Here is a 19,846-nt window from a genome sequence, read left to right on the forward strand (position 1 = left end):
CACACCTCAGTCTGCACGTCTGTCTCACATGCTGGACATGGATCTGTCCTTGTTTTTTCTCCTTTTCTTGGTGTGTATATTCAGGAGTCCATTCAGGCAAGGCACCAAAAAGAAAGACCAAATCTAAGGAACCAGAGCAAGCARGAGGGTGCCTGCTGTGCAAATATTTTGGGCAAACACAGAAGTTTCAGTAGAGACAGAAGAAGCGAAAGAGGGGAGAGGAGATSAGGCTCTTCCTTTCTCAGTCCTGCAGCTGGTTAACATGGAAGTCTCCATCTCCTAAGGGTTATTAGTATTGGTACAGTGTCCTGTGATACTTCATCCCTCTTGAATTTGAAGGTAATGATAGTTCTCTAAGTGTGTAACATAAAAACCTGAGATGTTCATGGAGATGTGCTAATTAGAAGAGACAGCAGACTCATTTAGAGGATGTGGCTGTCATGGAACACCACAGTTATTTTATGTGAGCTTTCAAAGCAGTTCTTCAGCAGTCAAACTCCTGGCAAAAATGACATTTTCTTTCCTCTTTCCCAGCTAAAGTCTGCTGGAGAACGGTGCTGATTTTCAGTGTCATGTTCCTTTCTCTGCAGTGTGTCCTGCTCTTGCCAGAAAGTAATTTATTCAGGCTWTGTGGTCACTTAAATCCTGAATCATARGATGGTGTGGGTTGGAAGGGACATTCRACATCATCTCATTCTAATCCCCCTGCCATGGCACAGACACCTTGCACTGGAGCACAGCTTCATCCAACSTGGCCCTAAACATTCCCAGTGATAGATCATCTAGAGTTTCTCTGAACAAACTGTTGCCACCATCCTCAGAGTAAAGAATTTCTTCCTAACACCAAGTGTAAACCTGCCCTCCATCASWTTSAAKAAATYCCYCTYTGTCCTGTCACTCCRTGCATGTGTAAATAGTCCCTATTGCAGAAGAGGAATACTGAGGAATAAGAAAAAGGTGGGGCCTGTGTTCACATGTTACTTGCATGATGGGTGGGCACGAGCTGGTGAAAATGGTGGCCTTCTAGTGTAAGCCAATACTCGAATCTTCAAACACCCTCCTTTTCTGCAGCTGATTCAAGGTGATTGTGCTCAGAATTGTAATTGCAGGCACGTTTTCTTGGGGCCAGGCTCCTGACACCATAGAAACTGGAGTCAGTGRTGCTTCACTGCCCTGAGCTGAGGCTGGTGCTGCATCTGCACCATGAGCAGGGTCACACACTGCTCTGGCACAGCTCACCATGTAGGAACATTTCCCTGCACCTGCCAGAAGATGGATTTTGCCAGGCCTAATGACTCTGAGATAATGGCCCTTCTGGTGAGGGGGATACCAGCCAGCCTCCCCAAATCCCCTCCCACTCTTCTGGTTTGCAGGCCCCTGGCAGGARGGAGGGGGCTTTGGTTCAGTCTGTGGCTTTTCCACATCCACTGGCCTCTTTCAGTGTCAGACAAGGAGAGCGTTTCAAGGTTGGTGAAGGTACAGCAAAAAGCCCAGTTCTTGAATACAGATCTAGAAATGAGGTGACAGAAGGGAAAGGCAGAGGGAGAGCTCAGGTTCCATCTTCTCTTGTACCTGGGGCTCTGTCCCTCACTGGGRCTCTTGGGGAATGGGGCAGGAATGCAGCTGAACTCCGTGGGGCTGAGACCTCACACCAYTTTCTCCAGCAACTACTTAAATCCAGCCTTAGCCTTTTATCTTAAACSAGTATCTCCCCTACATTCCCTTTCCTCCCTCCTGCCCAATCTGCATTTTAACACATTCATATGTAAAGGTAAGAAACAGGGCCCTTCCCGTTTTCTGGGCTTTCTTGGCTTGTAGGCTTGTATCCTGTTCTCACTTCTGCTTCCCTATGAACTTGAATGCCCTCCCTGCTCCTTCCAGTAATTATATAAAGTCAAAGTGTTTTGATTCCTGGAACCCTTAGCACATTTCCAGATAAATTGTGGATATGTCTATAGAAAATCTCCCTCTAAATCATAAAAAGCATAAACTGTACAACAGTYCTGGTGATTTTGTTGTCTTGGGTATGCTCCCTGCTGATCCCATGACATAAAAATACAGCTTGGGTATTTAGGGTGCTGTCTCCAAGCCACATTTCCCCTTCCCTCTCTCACCATCCCTCCCCACTTTTTGGCACATGGTGTGAARGGGTTTTGGTGCCACAAGAGGCAACCAAATGTAACAATCCCCCTGGTTCTGGCTTTCAGCAGTCCTGCTGTTAACCAGTGGTTAACTGAATGTTGTTCAGGTCAAATCCATTGTGCATCTGGTCCGTGCATACCTTTTGAAATGTGAATGCTTTTTTTTAACTCCTGACTGAAGGATGCTAAGTGTTGGCCTTTCATACACCAGTTTATAAAAGAGAGATAACCAAGATCCCTGGAGCTTGCTAGTTTGCAGGAGGGAGACTAATCCAGGATAATTCCTACTATTAGGAGAAAATTACTCTCTTGTTATTTTTGAAGTACATAATGGTAATAGTTTTCCATCTACCYTCCTAGGTAGCCCAAGGCTTCCTGCTGCTGCTGAACCATCAGGGTTTTTTTCAARGAAAAGAAGGAACAAAGGATGTGATGCCTGGATAGCTGTATCTGGGCTCATCAACACGTTGCTCTGGCTGGTGTGGCAGGTACCCAGGAGTGACAAGAAATTCAGCTCAGTTCAGCTGCAGATGAAAGCTGTAACTTTCCATGGAAACCACTGGATTGATTCTCTACCTTTGGCTACAGGTAATTCCTTTACCTCATGCAATTATGTGTGGTAATTAGAAGTACTTTGTATAAGGAATAGCAAAAACCATTAATACATCCTCTGCTCTTGTGGTCCGTTCCTTTAAGAGCGATACTTTTTTTTTTAACAGTTTCTTTTTTTAAGCCCAACCTGTCTCTTGCTTTCTTACGCCTATTTAGTTGATCAGGCATAAGAAGGGAAAATAAAAATATATTTTCAGCAMATTACAGAGTTCTGTTCATTTTTACAGCACGCTCTGTAGTACAAGCCCTTATTGGAACTGCAGTGGAAAAGCAGAATGATTTAAGGACTCGAAAATTCTCATTTCCTTCCAGTCTGATACAGTGAGGGACAGCTAAAACACCAGGCAAACCTCAGAAATAGATGCAGCTCAATACATGACAAACACTTTTTGGTTGGCTCAGAATATATTAAGGCAGTTATCTTGTGCTCTCTCTTTAATATCGGTGTGTTTGGTTTTTTTACATAAGTGCTTTTTTGAAAAGTGAGAAGTGGCAATGTAGAGGACAGCTTAATAACAGTTTGTAAAGGACCCACTTCTTCATTACTTGAGAAGTGCTATCATGCTGCTATTCTTAATGAATGGTCAGTCAACTAAATTGTCCMTGGGATTCAACTTAATTACATTCAAGAGATGGAAACTTCGTTGTCACACACWAATAAACAAGCAGATGGCTTTAAGGAAGTCGGTAAGGTGGCAGTTTTAAATAGAAACCTGCTTTGCTTAAAAATAGAAAAGACAGTAGCTTTGAGCGAGATGTTCTGTAAGCAGCATGTCACTTCTCCACTGCAGGGCAAGAGACACAGTTCTGAGCTGTGTTCGAAACGTTGAGTTCACTGKCAGTGTTTATCCTCTAAGCCCCTGATTGAAGGGCCTGTAGCTGGAGGAGTTTTCTTATTGAGAAATGTTTGAGTCTGAATCTCAGCCTGTGATGATTTGGGTGATTTTTCATAATGCCTGCAAAGCCATTTTTATCCAGGGATGTAATTGAAATCTGGGGATGCCACAGAACAATGTAGCTGTGACTGATACCCAATCCAGGAATGTTAAATGAGGAAAGATACTTAACAGTTTAGACCCTTAGTGTTGACCCATTTTATGATTATTTGGATGTTTTCCTTTACTTGTTTTGCATTCATTGTCATGCTGAGAATAACTTGCCTTGTCAATCCTGAATTTTTTTTATGGTACAGTAGAAGTAATATTCCATTATTCCAGCTATGTTCACAAATACTGTCAACTTGTAGATTGTTTGAGGCATTTGTGCATATTACCATTTATAAAAATAATAAAAAATTAAAGGATTTTTTTAATGCATGTGAACATTAACAGCATCCTGCAGGTTTTGTGCCCTCCCTGGGAGCAGTTCTTACTCTGAGTGTCCTTTTGGRGCCCAGTTCACATTGTTCAGGGTGCTGCAGTTGAAGCTGTGCTGGGCAGGAGGTGCAGAACCAGCAGCCAGGATGGGCAGTGGGCTGCCAGGTGAGGCTTCCAGCTGGAGAGWGCCAGGCTGGCCCGAGCTGGGGACAGGGGACTCCCCCAACACCTAAATGATGTCAGTCTCACATATTTGATCAATACTACTCCCCAGTTACACCAGGAAATCACTTGTGCTCTGGAGAAGACCCAGGTTGATTCAGCAGTTGACAGGCCAGCACCTTATGCAAGAAGGGGCAGGGCCACTGTCACTGCTGCCAGGTGCTGTGCTGCTGGCTTGGCGTGGTGTGATGCTGCCTTTCCATTTATTCACCTCTGAGAAAATCAATACATGAGTTCTGTCAGGAGTCCTGGGGAACATCAGGAGCCTTGGGCTTATTTCTCTCAGTATCTGTCCCAAATGACCTAAATATGAGGATCCTTTACTCTCCTGACCACAGACTTGTCCCACCAGTTCCGCAGACTGACCAACTAGGGTGCAGGGTAGAGTCACATTTGAAATAAATGGAAAGAAAAAAATCCAGCTTAGTTTAAATTTTCCATTTAAACAGAAGATTTTAATGTCAGGCTTTCTCTGGTTTTATCASATGTAAGATGTCGTATCACTTTTCCTCAGCTGTATCCTGGCTTTAGGTTTCTTCTCYGTGACAAGAGCTGCTCAGTGGATCACTGAGCTGGAGGCAGAGGAGCTAACAGAGAGAAAGCTGTCCCTGAGGAAGAGCATAACTAAACAACCTAAAAAGAAGGCAGGGCCCAGTCTGTGCCCCGAGAGTGCTGAAGGGGTAGAAAGCAGGATGACCCGGTGCATTGAGAGGGCTGGGACACAAGGATTTCTGCCCTGCTCTGGACAYTTCCTTACTCTAGGGCTATATGTCCTTTATGATAAATTATTGGAAGAGTTAGCATTTACCTTACAGCTGTAGTCAGGGGAGTTGTCTCCTGGTTTGCATGTTGAGTGTGAGGTGTTTGGATCTGAGTATAAGCACTCCCATTTCCATCAACTCAGGACAACCTTGTCTCAGTTTGAGCTCCTGAAATTAGAGGCTGTTGTGGAAATGCAGCCCCTTATCTCTGTGTGAGATAAAACTTGCAATCCCCATGTAACTTTCAGCCACAGGGTGGGATGCTGGGAGGACCAGACAGCTCCAGATACTGAACAATGGTAAGTCAGCACTATTAGCAATTGTTGCTGTGAGTCAATGTTGAATCCCTGCCAAGGATGCCCTTTACAAATAAAATTTAGCACTAATTTATCAATGGGTTAGTTCGAAACATGATGTAAAGCACTCAGTACATAATGAACCCTTCTGGATCGAAAGAAAATGCTCATAACAACTATTATAAATAAATACTATGTTTAAGTGGACCAAATCAATGTAAGAGTATTGCTGTGTTTGTCCACTGACATTTCCCTACTTTCCTTACTACCTGTAGCTGGCAGAGGGGGTTTTGTTAATGTTTGGGGGTTTTTTTTCCCATTTTGTTACCTTAACAAAACTGTCAACATGTGTTCTTTACTCCTTGCTGTGCTCTCTGCTGCTCCCCAGCCATCATCCGGTGGCACAAATCAACCCCCACAAATTCCCTTCTGCATGCCACACTCTGTTTCTGGCAGACAGGGCATTTTCTGGATCACTGTCCCCACGATGGAGGCAATCCATCTGTTCTGCTGCCCAGAGCTGATCCTGGGGGAAAGGCCACCTGAGTGCTCTCTGTTTCTCCGCGGGTTCTGTTCTGTGGCCTTGAAGCGAACAGCAGCTGGGTTTTCCCAGTTTTCCGCAAGTAACCCTTGCTCTGTGTGTACATCGGCTGCACGCTGATACATCCTCAGGCTGGGGAGTTGATCAGTTTTGGTTTATTTTGTTTTGTTCCCCTCGCTGCCCCGCTGGCAGCAGTGCCGCACCCAGCCGGCGTTCCCGCCGCGCCCGCTCCGTGTCCCGCACCCGCAGCCGGTCCAAGCGCGGACCGAGGCCGTGCCGGGGGTGCTGCGGGCAGCCCGGTGCCCGCGGGCGGCTCTTCGGCCCCAGGCCCGTCCGGTGGCACGGCGGCCGGGGCTCGGTGCGGCGGGGGCAGCGCGGGTGCCGGGGGCGGGCGCGGCGCGGCTCCTCCCCGGGGCGGTGCACCGGCGGCGCGGCGGCGGCGGCGGCGGAGCGGGGCCATGGTGAAGATCGGCGTCCAGCAGCCGCCCGCGGCGCTCAAGCCGGACAAGGAGAAGGAGAAGGCGGCGGGGGGCGATGGGGCGGCGGGCGCGGTGCTGCTGCCCCCGGGCGCCGTGAGTGGGGCGGGGGCAGGGGCGGCGGGAGCCGAGGGGTGCGTGTGCTGTGCGGCTGCTTCGGACCGGCACCGGCACAAGTGTCCGGCTTTACCGATGGCTTCGTGGGCTCCCGAAGTTTGGAGAAGTGGGGAGGGGAGGGGGCAGGGTAGTGGCTCCGTGGCGAGGAGCAGCCGTCCCTGGGCACGGGACTGAATGTCCGGCACAGACGGTGGCAGCAGAACTCATCCCTTTGGGTGGTTTAGCCAGCGGGAGTGTAATTTGGGATTGGTCATGGGTGTGTTTCAAATCCTTCCATCTCCGAAGGCTTMGGGTTGGCATGGGGAAGAGGCAAGAGGAGCGAAGCAGATGGTGCTGGAGCAAGATGAGAATGAGGGCTAAGAGCACACAGCTCTGTCGGTGCTGTGTGGATGGAGCTGACACGGTGGTGCTGAGTTGCTCTGCTGGCCTCAGGTGATGGGTAACAAGTGCTCACGCCTGCAGAGGTTGGGATCCATTCAGGCACAAGGGGAATGAAATTAAGGCACTGGGACATCCTTAGCAGATGCAGCCGTGGCTGAGGCTGGGGTAGAGTTGTGTGTGTCCCTCCCGGGCTGTGTGAGCCATGACCAGGCACTGTGGGACAGTGATGGGCSTGTGTCAGRGGTGGTACGGCCAGTGCCCCTCTCSAGGGCAGAAGCTGAAGTGGGCACTGTGGTGTTTGGCAGCATTTGGGTGTTTCTGAASTCTTGGGTGCTGGAGAACCCCCACTCGCCTGCCCTGCTGTGAGGATGGACCTGCTGGGTGAATACCACTGTGTAGTGTCAGGGTGCTGTCCTGAGGTAGACCTGGACCATGGCATCGAGTCTGCCTTGTTACAGTACTGCCATTTCAGAGGAGCAGTCCTAAACGGCATTTCTGTATTCCTCATAAATCCCTCGAGGGGCTGTGCATGTGCTCTGATCATTTACTGAGCCCTAATATCTCTCCCTCAAAGAACGATGGGGGAGCTGTGGTTTTGCTCCGTTCCTGCAGCAGTGCAGATCGTTCCTGCCCTGGAGAACTCTGCAGCAGGGATTCAGGAGGCTGCCCTGTTCTGCAGAGTTCAGGGAGTCACACACTCCGTGATGATCTCTCCCATCACGCACGATGTGCTCGCAGCTCTGGGCTGCACTGCCAGGGTCTGAGTGTGCTCAGTCTGTCGTGAGTGCATCTGTTCATCTAACACTGAGGAGCTCTRCAGAGACCAGGGGGAATGTGGCAATTGTGACCTCTCAGTGATTTCCTGACTGTATTTCCTAATTACAAACTCAGGTGCTAGTTTTGTTCCTGCCTCTGATTTAAACAGTCTAAGCCTGGAAGTTGACTATCACACTGGACTTGCAGCTCATCCTGCCATTAAAACAGCTTTCCACAGCCAGGAGCTCAGTTCTGTTCATCCTGCGTGAGTTCAGGCAGGATCCATCTCCTTCTGATGAGCATTGTGAGGAAAGGAGATTAAAAAGTAATAAAGCAAAATAACAGAAGCTTACTTCTGTCATTAGTGGTGGCAGATCCCAACAATCAAAATTGCTCCGATTCAGGTCCTGCCAGATGAATGAAATTGGCTTAGGTAACAAATAATAAATTTGGGGGTTTTGCGTTGCCTTGGGCTTTTCTCTGACTCCTGGGAGGCAAGGTGGTGCTGTTTTAAGCCCACCTTTGTGAGCTACAAAGGAACTTAAAAATGTGAATTTAGAACAAAGACTCTTAAACAGTCTCTTGACTCCAGCAGACAGAYGTGTAAGAACATAAGCCCCATGAAATAAGGACCGGAGTGGGTTACAGTGAGTCTGTGCAGCTTGAGGATGTCCARGGAGCACATCCACTGTCATCAGGTGGCCTTCTCCTGCTGATGGTTTTCAGATTATGACAGTGGATTTTTTTGTGTGCTTGGGTTTAGCTGATCCAAGAGGATGYGCTGCTTTGTGAAACATCCAACTTGTGGGGTTGGTCTTTCCATAGCCAGGCTTTCTTGCCATGCTGCCAATAATTTCTGTCTGTGTGTGTCTTTCTCTAGCTGCCTTGCAGCAAAATGGTATTGGTGACATGCAAACAAGATGTTCTGCATTCCTTTCCTCTTTGATCTCATAACTTCAATCCCAGTGATAGGAGCCAGYGCTGGGAAATGATTCAGCTTCCGCAGCCTGTGAATTTTGGCAGGTGTTTGGTGAATGCAAAGATGCAGCAGGCAGGAAGATGTCTGTGATGCTAGTGTGTCCTGAAAAGTAGTAGGTGAAGGAGTCATGACAGCAAGCTTGCATGTGCTGAGCCTTGTTTCTCCCCTGCACAGCTCGGTTTGAATYGGAAAGAATATGCAATTTAAACTTCTGTCAGAAAAATCCACGTAATTTTGAGACTGTTACAACATTTTAAGAGCTTATAGAAGAAACAGTCTTGTCATTGGTAGGAGCTGTGGGGATGTAGCAGCCTTGAGCAGGAGGCAGTTCRAGGTTATGCAGCCAGTAAAATAATCCGTTGTATTCACTGGGAAATATTTTTCAGGTGCAAAATAGTATTTAGTGAGTTTTAATTGAACTCCATATTTACAGTCTGAAATGGAACTAAATATATATGCTGTGTCCTTAACTGCACTGGGAAATACGCTCCTCGTGATTGTGATGGATGTTGAAATCMACAAGAACCAAGTAAAACTGATGGCTGGAGCTCTCCAGCCAGAATGTGGTTTGAGGTTTTTTTGATCCCTTGTGCACCCCTCTAATACTTGCTCATTATTTGGCAGAGACATCGCAAGAGTGAGAGGAGAAGGGGCTTTATTAAAATCTTCTGCTTCTCCAGGTGCAAATGAGTATTGGAGGGCAGAGGTGGCTCTCAGCCCTCACTCTGTCCCTGGTGGGCTTTGGGCTGTGCCCATCTCGGTGCCCCTGGCTTGGGGGATCGTGCCCTACAGCCAGCACTGGGGTGCAGGCACTGCCCGGGGGGACACATCTGTGTGATCCAGGGGCTGCTTTCMCACAAACCTATTGTCCTGCCTCTGGGAAAGGCTGCACAGTGTCTGCTCACATCTGGCTGGTGGTGGAGAAGGTCTTCACAGGCCAAGGAGGACAAGCAGCAGTGCCACTTCTGGCCTTCTCAGGGGTTCAGTGCACCTTGAGCAGTGATGCTCCAGAGCTGGGTTCCCACTCATGGGGCAGCTGGAGGAGCAGTGGCTCTTYGGGCACATAAAGCAGAGCCACACCAACCTATGGAAGCTGCTGGGCCAATGCARTGCTGGGTTTTGTGAGCCACTTCTTTGCAGAATATTGTGAGGTGGGAGACAGATGGCAACGGAAGGGGATGTGAGGAAAAGTCGTTTAAAGAGGTTTTTTTCACAAAGCAAGCTGTAAATTCAGGGAGGGCGGGGGGAAAACTCACTGGCAGCAGTGAGGATTGATTCTGCTTATTGACATGTTCGCAGGCTTCAGTCCAGGCTGCTCTCGAGCTGTGGGGGTTCTCACTGTGCTCAGACTTAGGGATCTGAATATGGTAGATCCTCATTTTAAGAAGCCGCCTCTTACAATAGAAGSTTATTCCTGCTCTTTGCCCAACCCTCCTATATCCATGTGGGCTGAAGTGATGACTTCTTTTTGTGGCCTGTATGGAGYTGTCAGCTTAAAAAGGAGCATTGTCATTTGGGTTCTCTGTGGTTTGGGAATACCTTGCAAGCAGAGGAAAAAGTCTGAATTGGAAAAAAAAACGTGTCTCTGGACCCTTGCAGGATCTGCTGTAGTGAAATACGAGACTTCAGTATCTTACTGGACTCTGGACATGAATATTTGATATTCCAGCTGAGCATGACAAAGGATCTTGCTAAAACTGGCAGAGGGATTAGGACAGAGAATGTCTTTTCCAAGCAGAAAAGTTATAAATGCTACTGAATTTTGAAACATATCTGTCTTTCACCAAAGAGATGTAGACTGAAGAGCTGGAGACAGAGGAACTGGAGATACGTGTCTAGAGGTGTGTGTTCTCCCAAAGCTGGGGGAGAGCTGGAGCCTGCACAGCTTTTCATGTAGGAGCTCTTCATGTGGGAAGAACCTGCTTTGGGCGCAGCAGTTTTGGTGGGGTTTCATACAGAGCTACAGAAAACCAAGACATACCTTTAAAAGTAAGAATTTCAAAGGGTGTAAATGAACCAAAAGTAAGTATGGGATAGAAGCTCTGCTGCACAGCCTTAGTGTGTGAATGCTGCAGGTCCCATGTCAGGACAGGAGCCCGCTGTGTGCTGCTGGAGGAGCCCTGGGCTCTGTAGGGATGAGCAGAACACTTCTCACCCTGTTGTGGCTCCTGCTGCTCGCTGGCTGTGCAGGAAGGGTGACCTGGCAGCTGTGTATGGCTGCCCAGAGGAGGGGATCCAGCAGAGCACTGCATCCAGGTCTGGAGAGATGGAGGATCAGGTGTCCTTGTGCACCGCTCTGCAATTCCTGATTTTGTGCTACCAAGTGTTTGCTCATTACCAGAGGCAAAGGCATTTTCACTTGTAAAGGAGTATTTTCTTCCAAGTGATGTCTGGGGACCCAGGAATGTTTTGGGGTTCTTTTTAATGCCAGTGTTACCATTTGAKGGAGGACAGTGTGAGGGTGTTGGGTTTTTAACTCATCTCTCTGCACTTGCTTTTCTGAATTGTCATCCTTACTGCCGTGCCCTACCTTTGAAGTCAGTTTGAACAACAAAGAGAAGGGTAAATTTGCCTCCTCTCTCTCTTGCTGTTGTTAAACTAGACACCAATTCTTTGTGGTGAATTTTCAAGTGTAGGATTGATTGTCAGAGTTTTCCTATGCTGTTGCTGGGAGAAGAGAGAATYGCTTGTCAGTGCTCCAAAAGGGAGCAGTGACTTCATTTTATGGTGTGACACTCCGTAAGTCCTGATTTTCARGGAAGAAACAAATGCTGTAACCTGAAGGCTGGTTCCTTGATTGAACTTGACCCCCAGGAGAGGCTGGACTCTGCTGGGAGTGAACGGTGCAGGTTTCTGGCTGTGACTGTCTCTTGTCTGCAGAGCCAGCAGAAGGCAGGACGTTTTCTGCTCCTKGGCACCTTGGGCATGGCTGTGTCCTTTCTTCCAGCTTTTTGGGAATCAGTCACGTGTAGAGGAAGAGTGATGAGGGACAGTGATGGCTTCTTTTGCCAGATCAGCAGTGCTTGGCTTGCTCTTTTTGAGATGCAGAATGGCCAATTTGACCATCTCTGCCTTCCTTGACTGTGGAAGCTCAGAGGTGGGTGCTGTAATTTTGAATGGTACACACCCAAAAGCTCTCCARCATGGAGCTCTTGGGGGAAGCAGTGGTTAGAGCCCAGTGGCAGTGCCCAGTGAGTCCTGTGCCYGGCTGTTCCTCTGCTCTGCTGCTTCATTAACATCAAAGGCATTTTTTTCACCAGYAGTGAAAAACTTCACGTGATACCGTGTGAAATCTTTTGATGTCTTTTGCCTGTCACATTTTCTGCTTTCAAATATGTTGACACAGCGCTCAATCCTTCACACCTCTTGCAAAATCAGCCTCTATCTCTCTTGGCTTGTGCCCAGGTCTCCCTGGGCCACTGGCATGGGTTGGTGGGTGGGTTTGTTTTACCASTTGTAGTCTGGGAAAAGGGGTGTGTGTCCTGCTGTCACGCCAAGGGACAGCTCAGCACTTTGGTGGGGACACAGGCTCATGGCTTGCTCCTTCCAAACCATGCATGATGGGAGAAGCAAACTGACTGGTTTTGGTAGCAGCTTCTCTTCCCTTCACCTGGGAGAAGGAAGACTCAGCTACACCAAGAGCAAGCTGAAGGCTGTTGGCATTTCCTTACCTCAGTTTCTCAGTGTTCTGGAATATTTTTGGCATTTGTGAGAGGTCTTTTAAGGAGTCAGGTGTCTGCCCACCTGCAAATGTCTTTTCCTTTGAGTCAAGTCTCTCTTTAAATTTGCCAACCTCTCCGTTTAAGAGCTTCCCCTATTCCCAGAGCAGCTGCTCTGCTTTGCTCTTGCTTGAGCTGCCTTTTGCCTTTCATCACTCTAGAGAGGTTCTGAGACCCAGTGCCAGAGCTTCACCTCCATTCTTCTCCTGGGGAAAATTCCCATTCTTTTCRTGCCACCTCCCACTCCAGGGAGCTTTTTGCAAAAAAACCCCAAACAACCCATGGCCTTTGCATGGCTGTGCTGGCTCCTGCCTCTCCCAGGTGAGATCTGCCCAGGTGCTCCAGACCCTTTTAGCTGTGGTGTTGGAGCTRCTCTGTGGCAGGGACTGATTTTCCCCCTTGTTGCAGTGAGTGGCCTCGAAATCAGGCTGTGTTTATCAGAATCAGTATTTTGGCAGTCAGGCTGTTAAAAGCCCAGGTTGGGAAAATTTTTTGCCTCTTTATCACAGCTGTTTATTTTCTCTCTGTCTGCCTCTCTGTTCAACATGATGCTCAGGGCTTCAGCTGTGAGCCTGGTAAGAATAGTCTTGTTTTTACAAGGGGCTTTGTTGGCTCTGCTAATGCTCTGAATGGTTGTACTCCGGGGAAAAAGGAGAGGGAGGCTGGAATTATTCCAGCTGGAAGTTGTTGTGTCTGTGCCAAAAAAAACAAACAAAAAAAAAAAGAAAAGGAAATTAATTCCTCACCCCCTGTGCAAAGAGGGAGGAGAAACAGCCCCTTAGTTCCAGAAAGGGATGAAAAAAGGAGAAAAGAGGGGGATTTAYATCTCTCTTGCTGATGAGGGAGAAGGAAGATATGATCACTGAATGCTTAGGAGCTCCCACATGCTAGGCYGCATTTTTAACATCCTGCTGTCTTTGTCGTATAGCAACAAAGCTGGGGGTTTTAATTAGGCAGTGGTTGTTTTTGATATTCTAATTCCCAGCACTGTGAAGTGACTCCTGAGGCAGGTGGCTTTGTTGCCTAGTCACGTGCTGTGGTGTCACTTGAAGGTGTGATTAGATTCATTTATTGCAACTTTTTTTGCCTTCAGCTGTGATAGTCTCTTAATTACAGGCTTGGTTTGGGGTTATGGTATTTTTCTTTTTTTTTTGCTTCCAGGCATCTTTGAGTCCAGAAGTCATCAGTTGTGTTCTCTGTGCAAATGCTGTTGCATGGCCGGTGCAAGYGCTGCTCAAGGACTGTGTGCAGGGACTTTGGTTGCCATGGAAACTGTGTGCCATACATATATATAAATATATATGTGTGTGTGTATGTGTTCCTCTGTGTCTATGCATGCACATGTTTCCTTTTGTGACCTAGAGCATCAGAAATGCTCTTCAGCCTGGAAGGACTCTCCTCCATGTGTGGGCTCATTGAGAGTCCTCTCATTGCTCGTGAGAGCACTGACCCCTCTCAGCCAGGGCAGCTGCTCAGGCACTCTTCCCCCGTGGGCTCACCTGGTATTCTCCTCATGTTGCTTCCTCTCTCTCTCCAAGCATTACTTCTTTTGAGGACAGGACTCATTTTTTCTTCATCTGGCACAGGAGCCTTCTTTGGAGAGTCGGGGGTGCTTTGATGGATGCCAGGATGCCTTTGCTGTGATATTTTCTCTCTCTCTGTTCCTCTCCCTCTTCTTGTCTTCCTTCATCTGCCTTACCCCAGTGTGTAGTCTCTCACCTCCCTTCTCCAGAGCTTGGCAACAGCTCCATCCTGGAGCTCAGCCTGGCCACCCCATCTCATTCTGGCCATCCCTGGGGGCTCTCCAGCACGGAGCTCCCCTGTATCAGAATTCCTGAGTCTTTGGGAGGCAGSTCTGGATTTCTTCCCCTTACAGTTTATCCCACAAACCCTCCAGTGCTTTTCCTGGAGCAGGGCAGTGGCAGGGTGCCAGCAGTGCCCAGCACCTGCAGGTGTAGGRGTGCTGCCAGTGGGTGATGGATGAGCTCGGGCAGAAAGAGCAGGCTCTTGGTGCAGGCGTGGGGTCAGTGTCCCAGGAGGTGACACTAAAGCCAAGCCATCACATCAGAGGAGAGCTCAGGCCATTCCAGCTYACCCCTTCTGTGATGTTTTCTCTCTCTGTGGCAGCACTGCAGCTTTCCAGCAATCAGCTGTGGGGTTTTTCCAGTTAAAWTCAGTGGAGGTGCCACTATTGCAAGTGCTTAGGTTTTGTAAAGCAGTAACTGATTTTGCTGTGAATATGTGCAGGAGCTAGAGACCTTGAACTGATTTTTTTTTTCCTTTTCCCATAGTCCATATTGGCATTTGGTTACCAGAAATGAGCAAACAGTAAGTTAGCTTGTTCTGATGAGGGTTTCTTAAGTTTGGAGCTGTCATCCTTTGAGGAAGCCATGGCAGTGTCTGCACTTATGTCAGTGCATCAAATGTTGAGAGCTCAGGCTGATGCTCCCTTGAACAGTGTCCCAGAGAGCAATGACATATTTTAGRTGGCACTGCTCTCCAAACTGCATCCCTTTGCATTGCATTTCTCTCCTCACTTGTCACTCATTGAAATCACATCTACTATTTTTAGTCACCCCACGCTTCTTTTCCTGTTGGGGGTGTATATTTAGACACTTGCCAATCTGTGTCCYCTGTTTGTCAGGCTCTGCTACACCTAAAGTGAAAGATTTCAAACCTGTGTGTTTCAGAAATGCAGGGAAAATGATTTGTGGAGGACTCAGGGCTGTTTCTAAAGCAGAAGAAGCAGGAAAGGGCCACGAGCTGAGCCGAGGCAGTGTGCAACTCAGGAAGGGATCAGGGCATGACATGACACCTTTTAATTTTCTCACTTCTGTCATCTTCAGCAAGACATGGGTGATGAAAGAGCAATAATGTCACATTTCTATTTTTAAAACCTTCTGCTGTATTAAGGAGAAAGTCCAAAGGCAGCACCTCAGTGGGTATGGCTCTTGTGAGCAGCTCCTCCAATTGCTGTGTGTCCAGAGGGTCAGTGCTGTGCTGCTGGGGGGGTTTGCTCAGCAGTCAGTGCCTGGGGCATTTCCCTTCTCTCACTCACTGTGGCCTTTGAACTTGATTTCCAAACCTGGACCAGACACTGTGCCCAGCCAGGTTTCTATCCCCCACCCTCTTGTAGAATTGTTTCTTAACCATTCAGCACCAGTTAGGGATAACCGGGCATCAGCTATTTTTGTCATGTCCTCAGCAGACCTGAAATCCCAAACAAAACCCACAAAGACTGAATTAGGGTTTTTCCCCACTCCTCAGGCTACTGTCAAGCCTCCTCTACCCCATGTCTGTGTCATCCCTGCATCTTTTCCCATCTGGGTATTTGCTGCCTGTTCCCTGTTCCTGTGCTGGCCCCATGAGCCAGCAGGGCACTGAGTCACAGTGAAGAGCCCGTCTAATCCAAGGAAAGGAATTCCTTTTTATATTCCAATATCCTGTCTGCTGCTGAAAGCAGTCGTGCCTGCAAACTGGAGCAGAGTCAGCATGTCTGATAGCTCAGGCTTGTGTGTGCTGCTGCCTCTGACTCTTCCCAGAGGAATGAAGGATTAGCAGGGCAATGCCAGGGGGAAAATGGTGTGCAGGTGCTTTTCTTGACAAATGGGTGCTTTTTCAGCCATTGCCCATGCAGGGGAAGAGCAAGCTGTGGCTTCCTCTTGGCTTTCACAGCGTAAGGAGCTCTGCCCACTGCCTCTTCTGAAATTGTCCACTGGAAAGGGGGTTGGCCCAGCCCTTTCTGGATGGTCAGCAAGGTGGCAGTGCCAAGAAAAATGGAGCAAAGAAAGGATCACTGCATGGAGTGGCAGTGTTTCCCTGCYCTGAAATGGCAGTGGGATCCTCGGCAGAGCTGTGCCTCTGTCTGTGCATCCTTCCCCRTGCACATCTGCAGTGCCTGCACCGTGGACATGGCACCCTTCTGCCACTGCTGCTGTTTTCCATCTGTTCATTCACGGAGAGGCAAATGAGTGTTTGTCCTCTGCACAGCCCATGGAGGGGAGGAAGGGCCTTATGTTCTGTCAAAAATATATCCAGCTCTTGGAATATTGTATTTAAAACAGTCAAAAGAGGAAAACATATTTACTCCGCTGAAATATTTGTCCCTGCCTCTGCCCAGGGACAGGTTTAACCCCAGCCTGTCCCATTCCTCTTGGCCAAAAAAAACCCAGTCTAGATCAAGGCAGAAAATTAGTAGGGTGACTTGTTGCAAACAGTGTGTCTGGTTAATGACTTCTAGAATAGTGTTAAATATCTGGTGAATGTACAGGATTTTTGTGTGTTAATATTTTGATTTTTGTCCTTTGGAAATGCACATCTTGAAGGCATGATCTGCTCTTCAGGAAAACCCTGATGCTGAGTCTGATTCTCCCCTTGCTGGGGAGCCAGGTGTTCCAAAGTCAGGACAGATGGAAATCAGCTGYGATGGATTTCCTGGTTTTTAAAGTACCCTGGTTTTTAAATAATTCTACTGCAGGGAGTGGGGTCCTGTGGGAAGGGAGGTGCATGGCAGTTTGAGCAGGGCAGCAGCCTGTGGACCAAGCTTCTTGGATTTTTCCAGGCTGATGAATGGTTATCCTGGGTGAAGTGTTGTTAAAGTGGGTTGTGCACTGCTCCATCCACGGGCTCTCAGCACTGGGGACACCTCCAGCCTGAAGCCGAGGTGCAGACTGACATAATTGCTTTTAAAATGTCATTTATTCAGAGGGAGAAAGGCTGTTGGCCTTTTCATCTGCTGAGCTGGGGGATGGAGACACATGTTTTTASTGAGGTTTTTCCTGGTGATTTTTGTGCACTATTTTGCTGGACCATGTTAACTGTTCCACTTGCCCTAGCCAGCTGCATTTTTAACCTCATTGCCTTAATTTYTGCTCCATCAGAATGATTACTGTTGATTCTTTTCTTTCCTTCCTCAGAATCTGAGGGTTTGTTTGGGGTTTTTTCCCCGAGTGTTTAAGAACTTGTAATGTYTTGTAGGGAGCAGAACTCATCTCCTTTGGCAGTGAGAATTGGGATGTCTCGCTGTCTCTTTGGTCGTACAAAGACAGAGCTGCCCTAGCAAGTAACAAACCACTGAGGGGTTATTTCCCCCTCCCTACCATTCTTCAAACACAGCTTTTCTTTTAGTTGGAGTATTTTTTTTTGCCCTTGGAGCTGCTGTGTCCTTATGAAGCCTCTCCAAGTCCTCCCTGGAGTTAGCACTCKCAGCTCACCGCGGAAGTGAGCAGTGCATTAACCGTCACGGCAACCTGGCACCTTTTGGATACGGTTCACTTGCAGAGCATTAAACATTTTCTCAGCCTTGCTTCAGTGTCAGGAGATCTTTTCCTTCCTCTTCACCCCCACTGTCTGCAYTCCCTCTCTGATGACAAGTATCTGGGGAAAGCTGTTTTTGTGAAACACTTGACATCCAGCATGACTTTCCTGTCCTGGCAGTTCATGTCAGAGAGCCTTTAAACTTCCTCTAGTAATGTGATGGGTTTTTTTTCTGTTCTTTGTGGCTTGTCAGAGTTGCTGTCCATTGTCTGCAGAAGGAGAGGAAAAATGTGCTRTTTTTCAGCTTGCTCATCCCTTTATTTGCTGGAGGAGCAGCAGCAAACTGATTGCAGTGATACTTCAGTGCAGGGAACTGGCAGTGAATAGAGGTGCTGTGGGTCTTYCAGCAGCTGGGATGAGGGAGAAATAAATGTAGATTAATTTCTCCTGGAGGTGTGCTGGAATTGTAGCTCCCCCAAAACAATTTGGTCTTGGCAGTTATCAGGCTGAATGTGGCTGGGAATGAAAAAGTCAGTGTGTGGAGGAGTCCCCGTTGGCTGCAGTGGAGCAGGKGGGAGAGGGGCTGCGGGCTCCTGGCTCTGCCCTGTTCTGCATCTCCRTGGAGCTCAGGTGCAGGGGGAGCAGGAGGGTCCCCACCAGTGCCTCAGTGATGCTGGGACAGGAATGTGCCTCCAAGCCAGGCACTGAACTKCTGCTCTCACAAGGGCTGCTCCAGGGTAGGGAAAGGGGAAAGGGATGTTTGCTGCAAGCTCTACTGGGCAGGGGCACTGGGGCATCTCCTGTTGGGGCTTCAGCACCAGCACCACCCTGGGGGTTTTGGCCACGTTACCCTGGAGAAACATCTCTTCCTTTAAGAAGTGATGAACCTTAGAAATGAGAGGCTTTTGTTTGCTCTTCAGCCTGTTCSTCCTGTTTGCAGCAGCCTCCAGTTAGGTGTGAGAGTGTCTGTCTAATCAAACACATCAGATCACTGCTGCACAGAGGGAGTTAAWCTGCAAGAGCCCTCCCTGGTGCCTCTCTCCCCTGCCTGCCTGCTCAGCTGAGGGCAGCTTTCAGCTCTGCTGTGTGGAAACTGGGGCATCTCTGAACCAGCTTCTTTCATCTGCTTCTGAAAGGCCTTACATCCTCCTGCTTAACATTKTGAAGGGTTATTTTGGTAGTAAAAACAAGAGCATCATAGGTTGGGATGAGCTGTGTCCAGGAGGTAACCCTGCCTTTGCACTGCCCTCTGTTTCCAGGGCTGTGACAAGGTGAGCTGGCTGCTGTCTGTATAGATTGGGCAGCATTCTGAAAAGGACAGGTACATTTTCTTTTGATGCTCTGTCCATATTCCTGGGACCTGTGCTGGAATGTGCCTGAAAATGAAATTGAGATCAGTGCATCTTGTTTGTGTCAGCTCACCCCAGCAGGGCCAGAAGGTACCTCTCTGGGACAAGTAATTCCCACCACAAAAATTTCCAATGAGACATTCTGCCAAGAGTGGCAGCATTTCAACAAAAATATTTGAGTATAAATAAATAAATGCTGTTACCTTCAGTATYCAGGAACTCTTAGTTCCTGATTTTATTTATTTATGGGCTTTTTGGTCAATTTTATCACTCACTGAAACAAAGCTTGTCTTTGTTCTGAGCAGTTGGTGTGAAGCTGARTATACATGTGTCTGTGTGTGTTCACACACGCACATGGGTTTTTTCAATACATATTAATACGTATGTCTATAATGTATATATTTTATAGATATGTATCTGGGGTAAGGAAGGCAGAACACAAGGAGTGTTTTACTGTTGCCAGGTGTGAAGTATCTTTGGCGGGCAGTGCCTGCCCTCCTCCCTGCACAGCAGGAACCCTTTGCATGCAGCAGCAGGTGCCACTCCCTGGRGCTGCAGGTGACAGTGTCCCTGTTCCTTGTCCCACAGGAGGAGCCGGTCCCTGTGCCCCAGGGCCGCAGGGCATCGCTCAGCGGCGTCTGCTACCTGACCATGGGCCTCCTGGTGCTGCTGCTGGGCCTGGTCTTTGCCTCCATGTACGTCTACAGATACTTCTTCATCACCCAGGTAGGAGGGGCTTGGGAAGCACCCCTGGCTCGTCAGCCCCAGCAGCCCGACCACCTCTGAAAGAGGTGCTGCTGGGTTTTGTTGTCCTGTGCTGTGGTAACTCAGGAGCCAGGTCACTGGGTGCTGCAGACCAGTCATTTCTTGAATAGGCTCAGGCTGATCTCCATCCCCAATGCCAGGAAGGGACTAACAGAAACC

General features: G+C 48.3%; 1 protein-coding gene across 3 annotated transcripts in view; it reads left to right on the forward strand.

The window, feature by feature from the left end:
* Nucleotides 1-19,846, forward strand: part of ITM2C (integral membrane protein 2C) — a 36,153-nt gene that overhangs the window by 6,990 nt on the left and 9,317 nt on the right. For 2 of the 3 annotated variants that reach the window (XM_057377453.1, XM_057377451.1), the window contains 2 exons: nt 2,502-2,729; nt 19,511-19,648. In XM_057377453.1, coding sequence (XP_057233436.1) covers nt 2,691-2,729; nt 19,511-19,648 — 177 coding nt within the window. In that variant the 5' untranslated portion in view covers nt 2,502-2,690. Of the gene's footprint in view, nt 1-2,501; nt 2,730-6,313; nt 6,462-19,510; nt 19,649-19,846 lie in introns of those variants that run through there. The other variant, XM_057377450.1, reaches the window with a different exon arrangement.

The sequence above is a fragment of the Malurus melanocephalus genome, unplaced genomic scaffold, assembly GCF_030028575.1.
Source record: "Malurus melanocephalus ecotype Western Australia unplaced genomic scaffold, MMel_1.1 scaffold_317, whole genome shotgun sequence".
NCBI lineage: Eukaryota > Metazoa > Chordata > Aves > Passeriformes > Maluridae > Malurus > Malurus melanocephalus.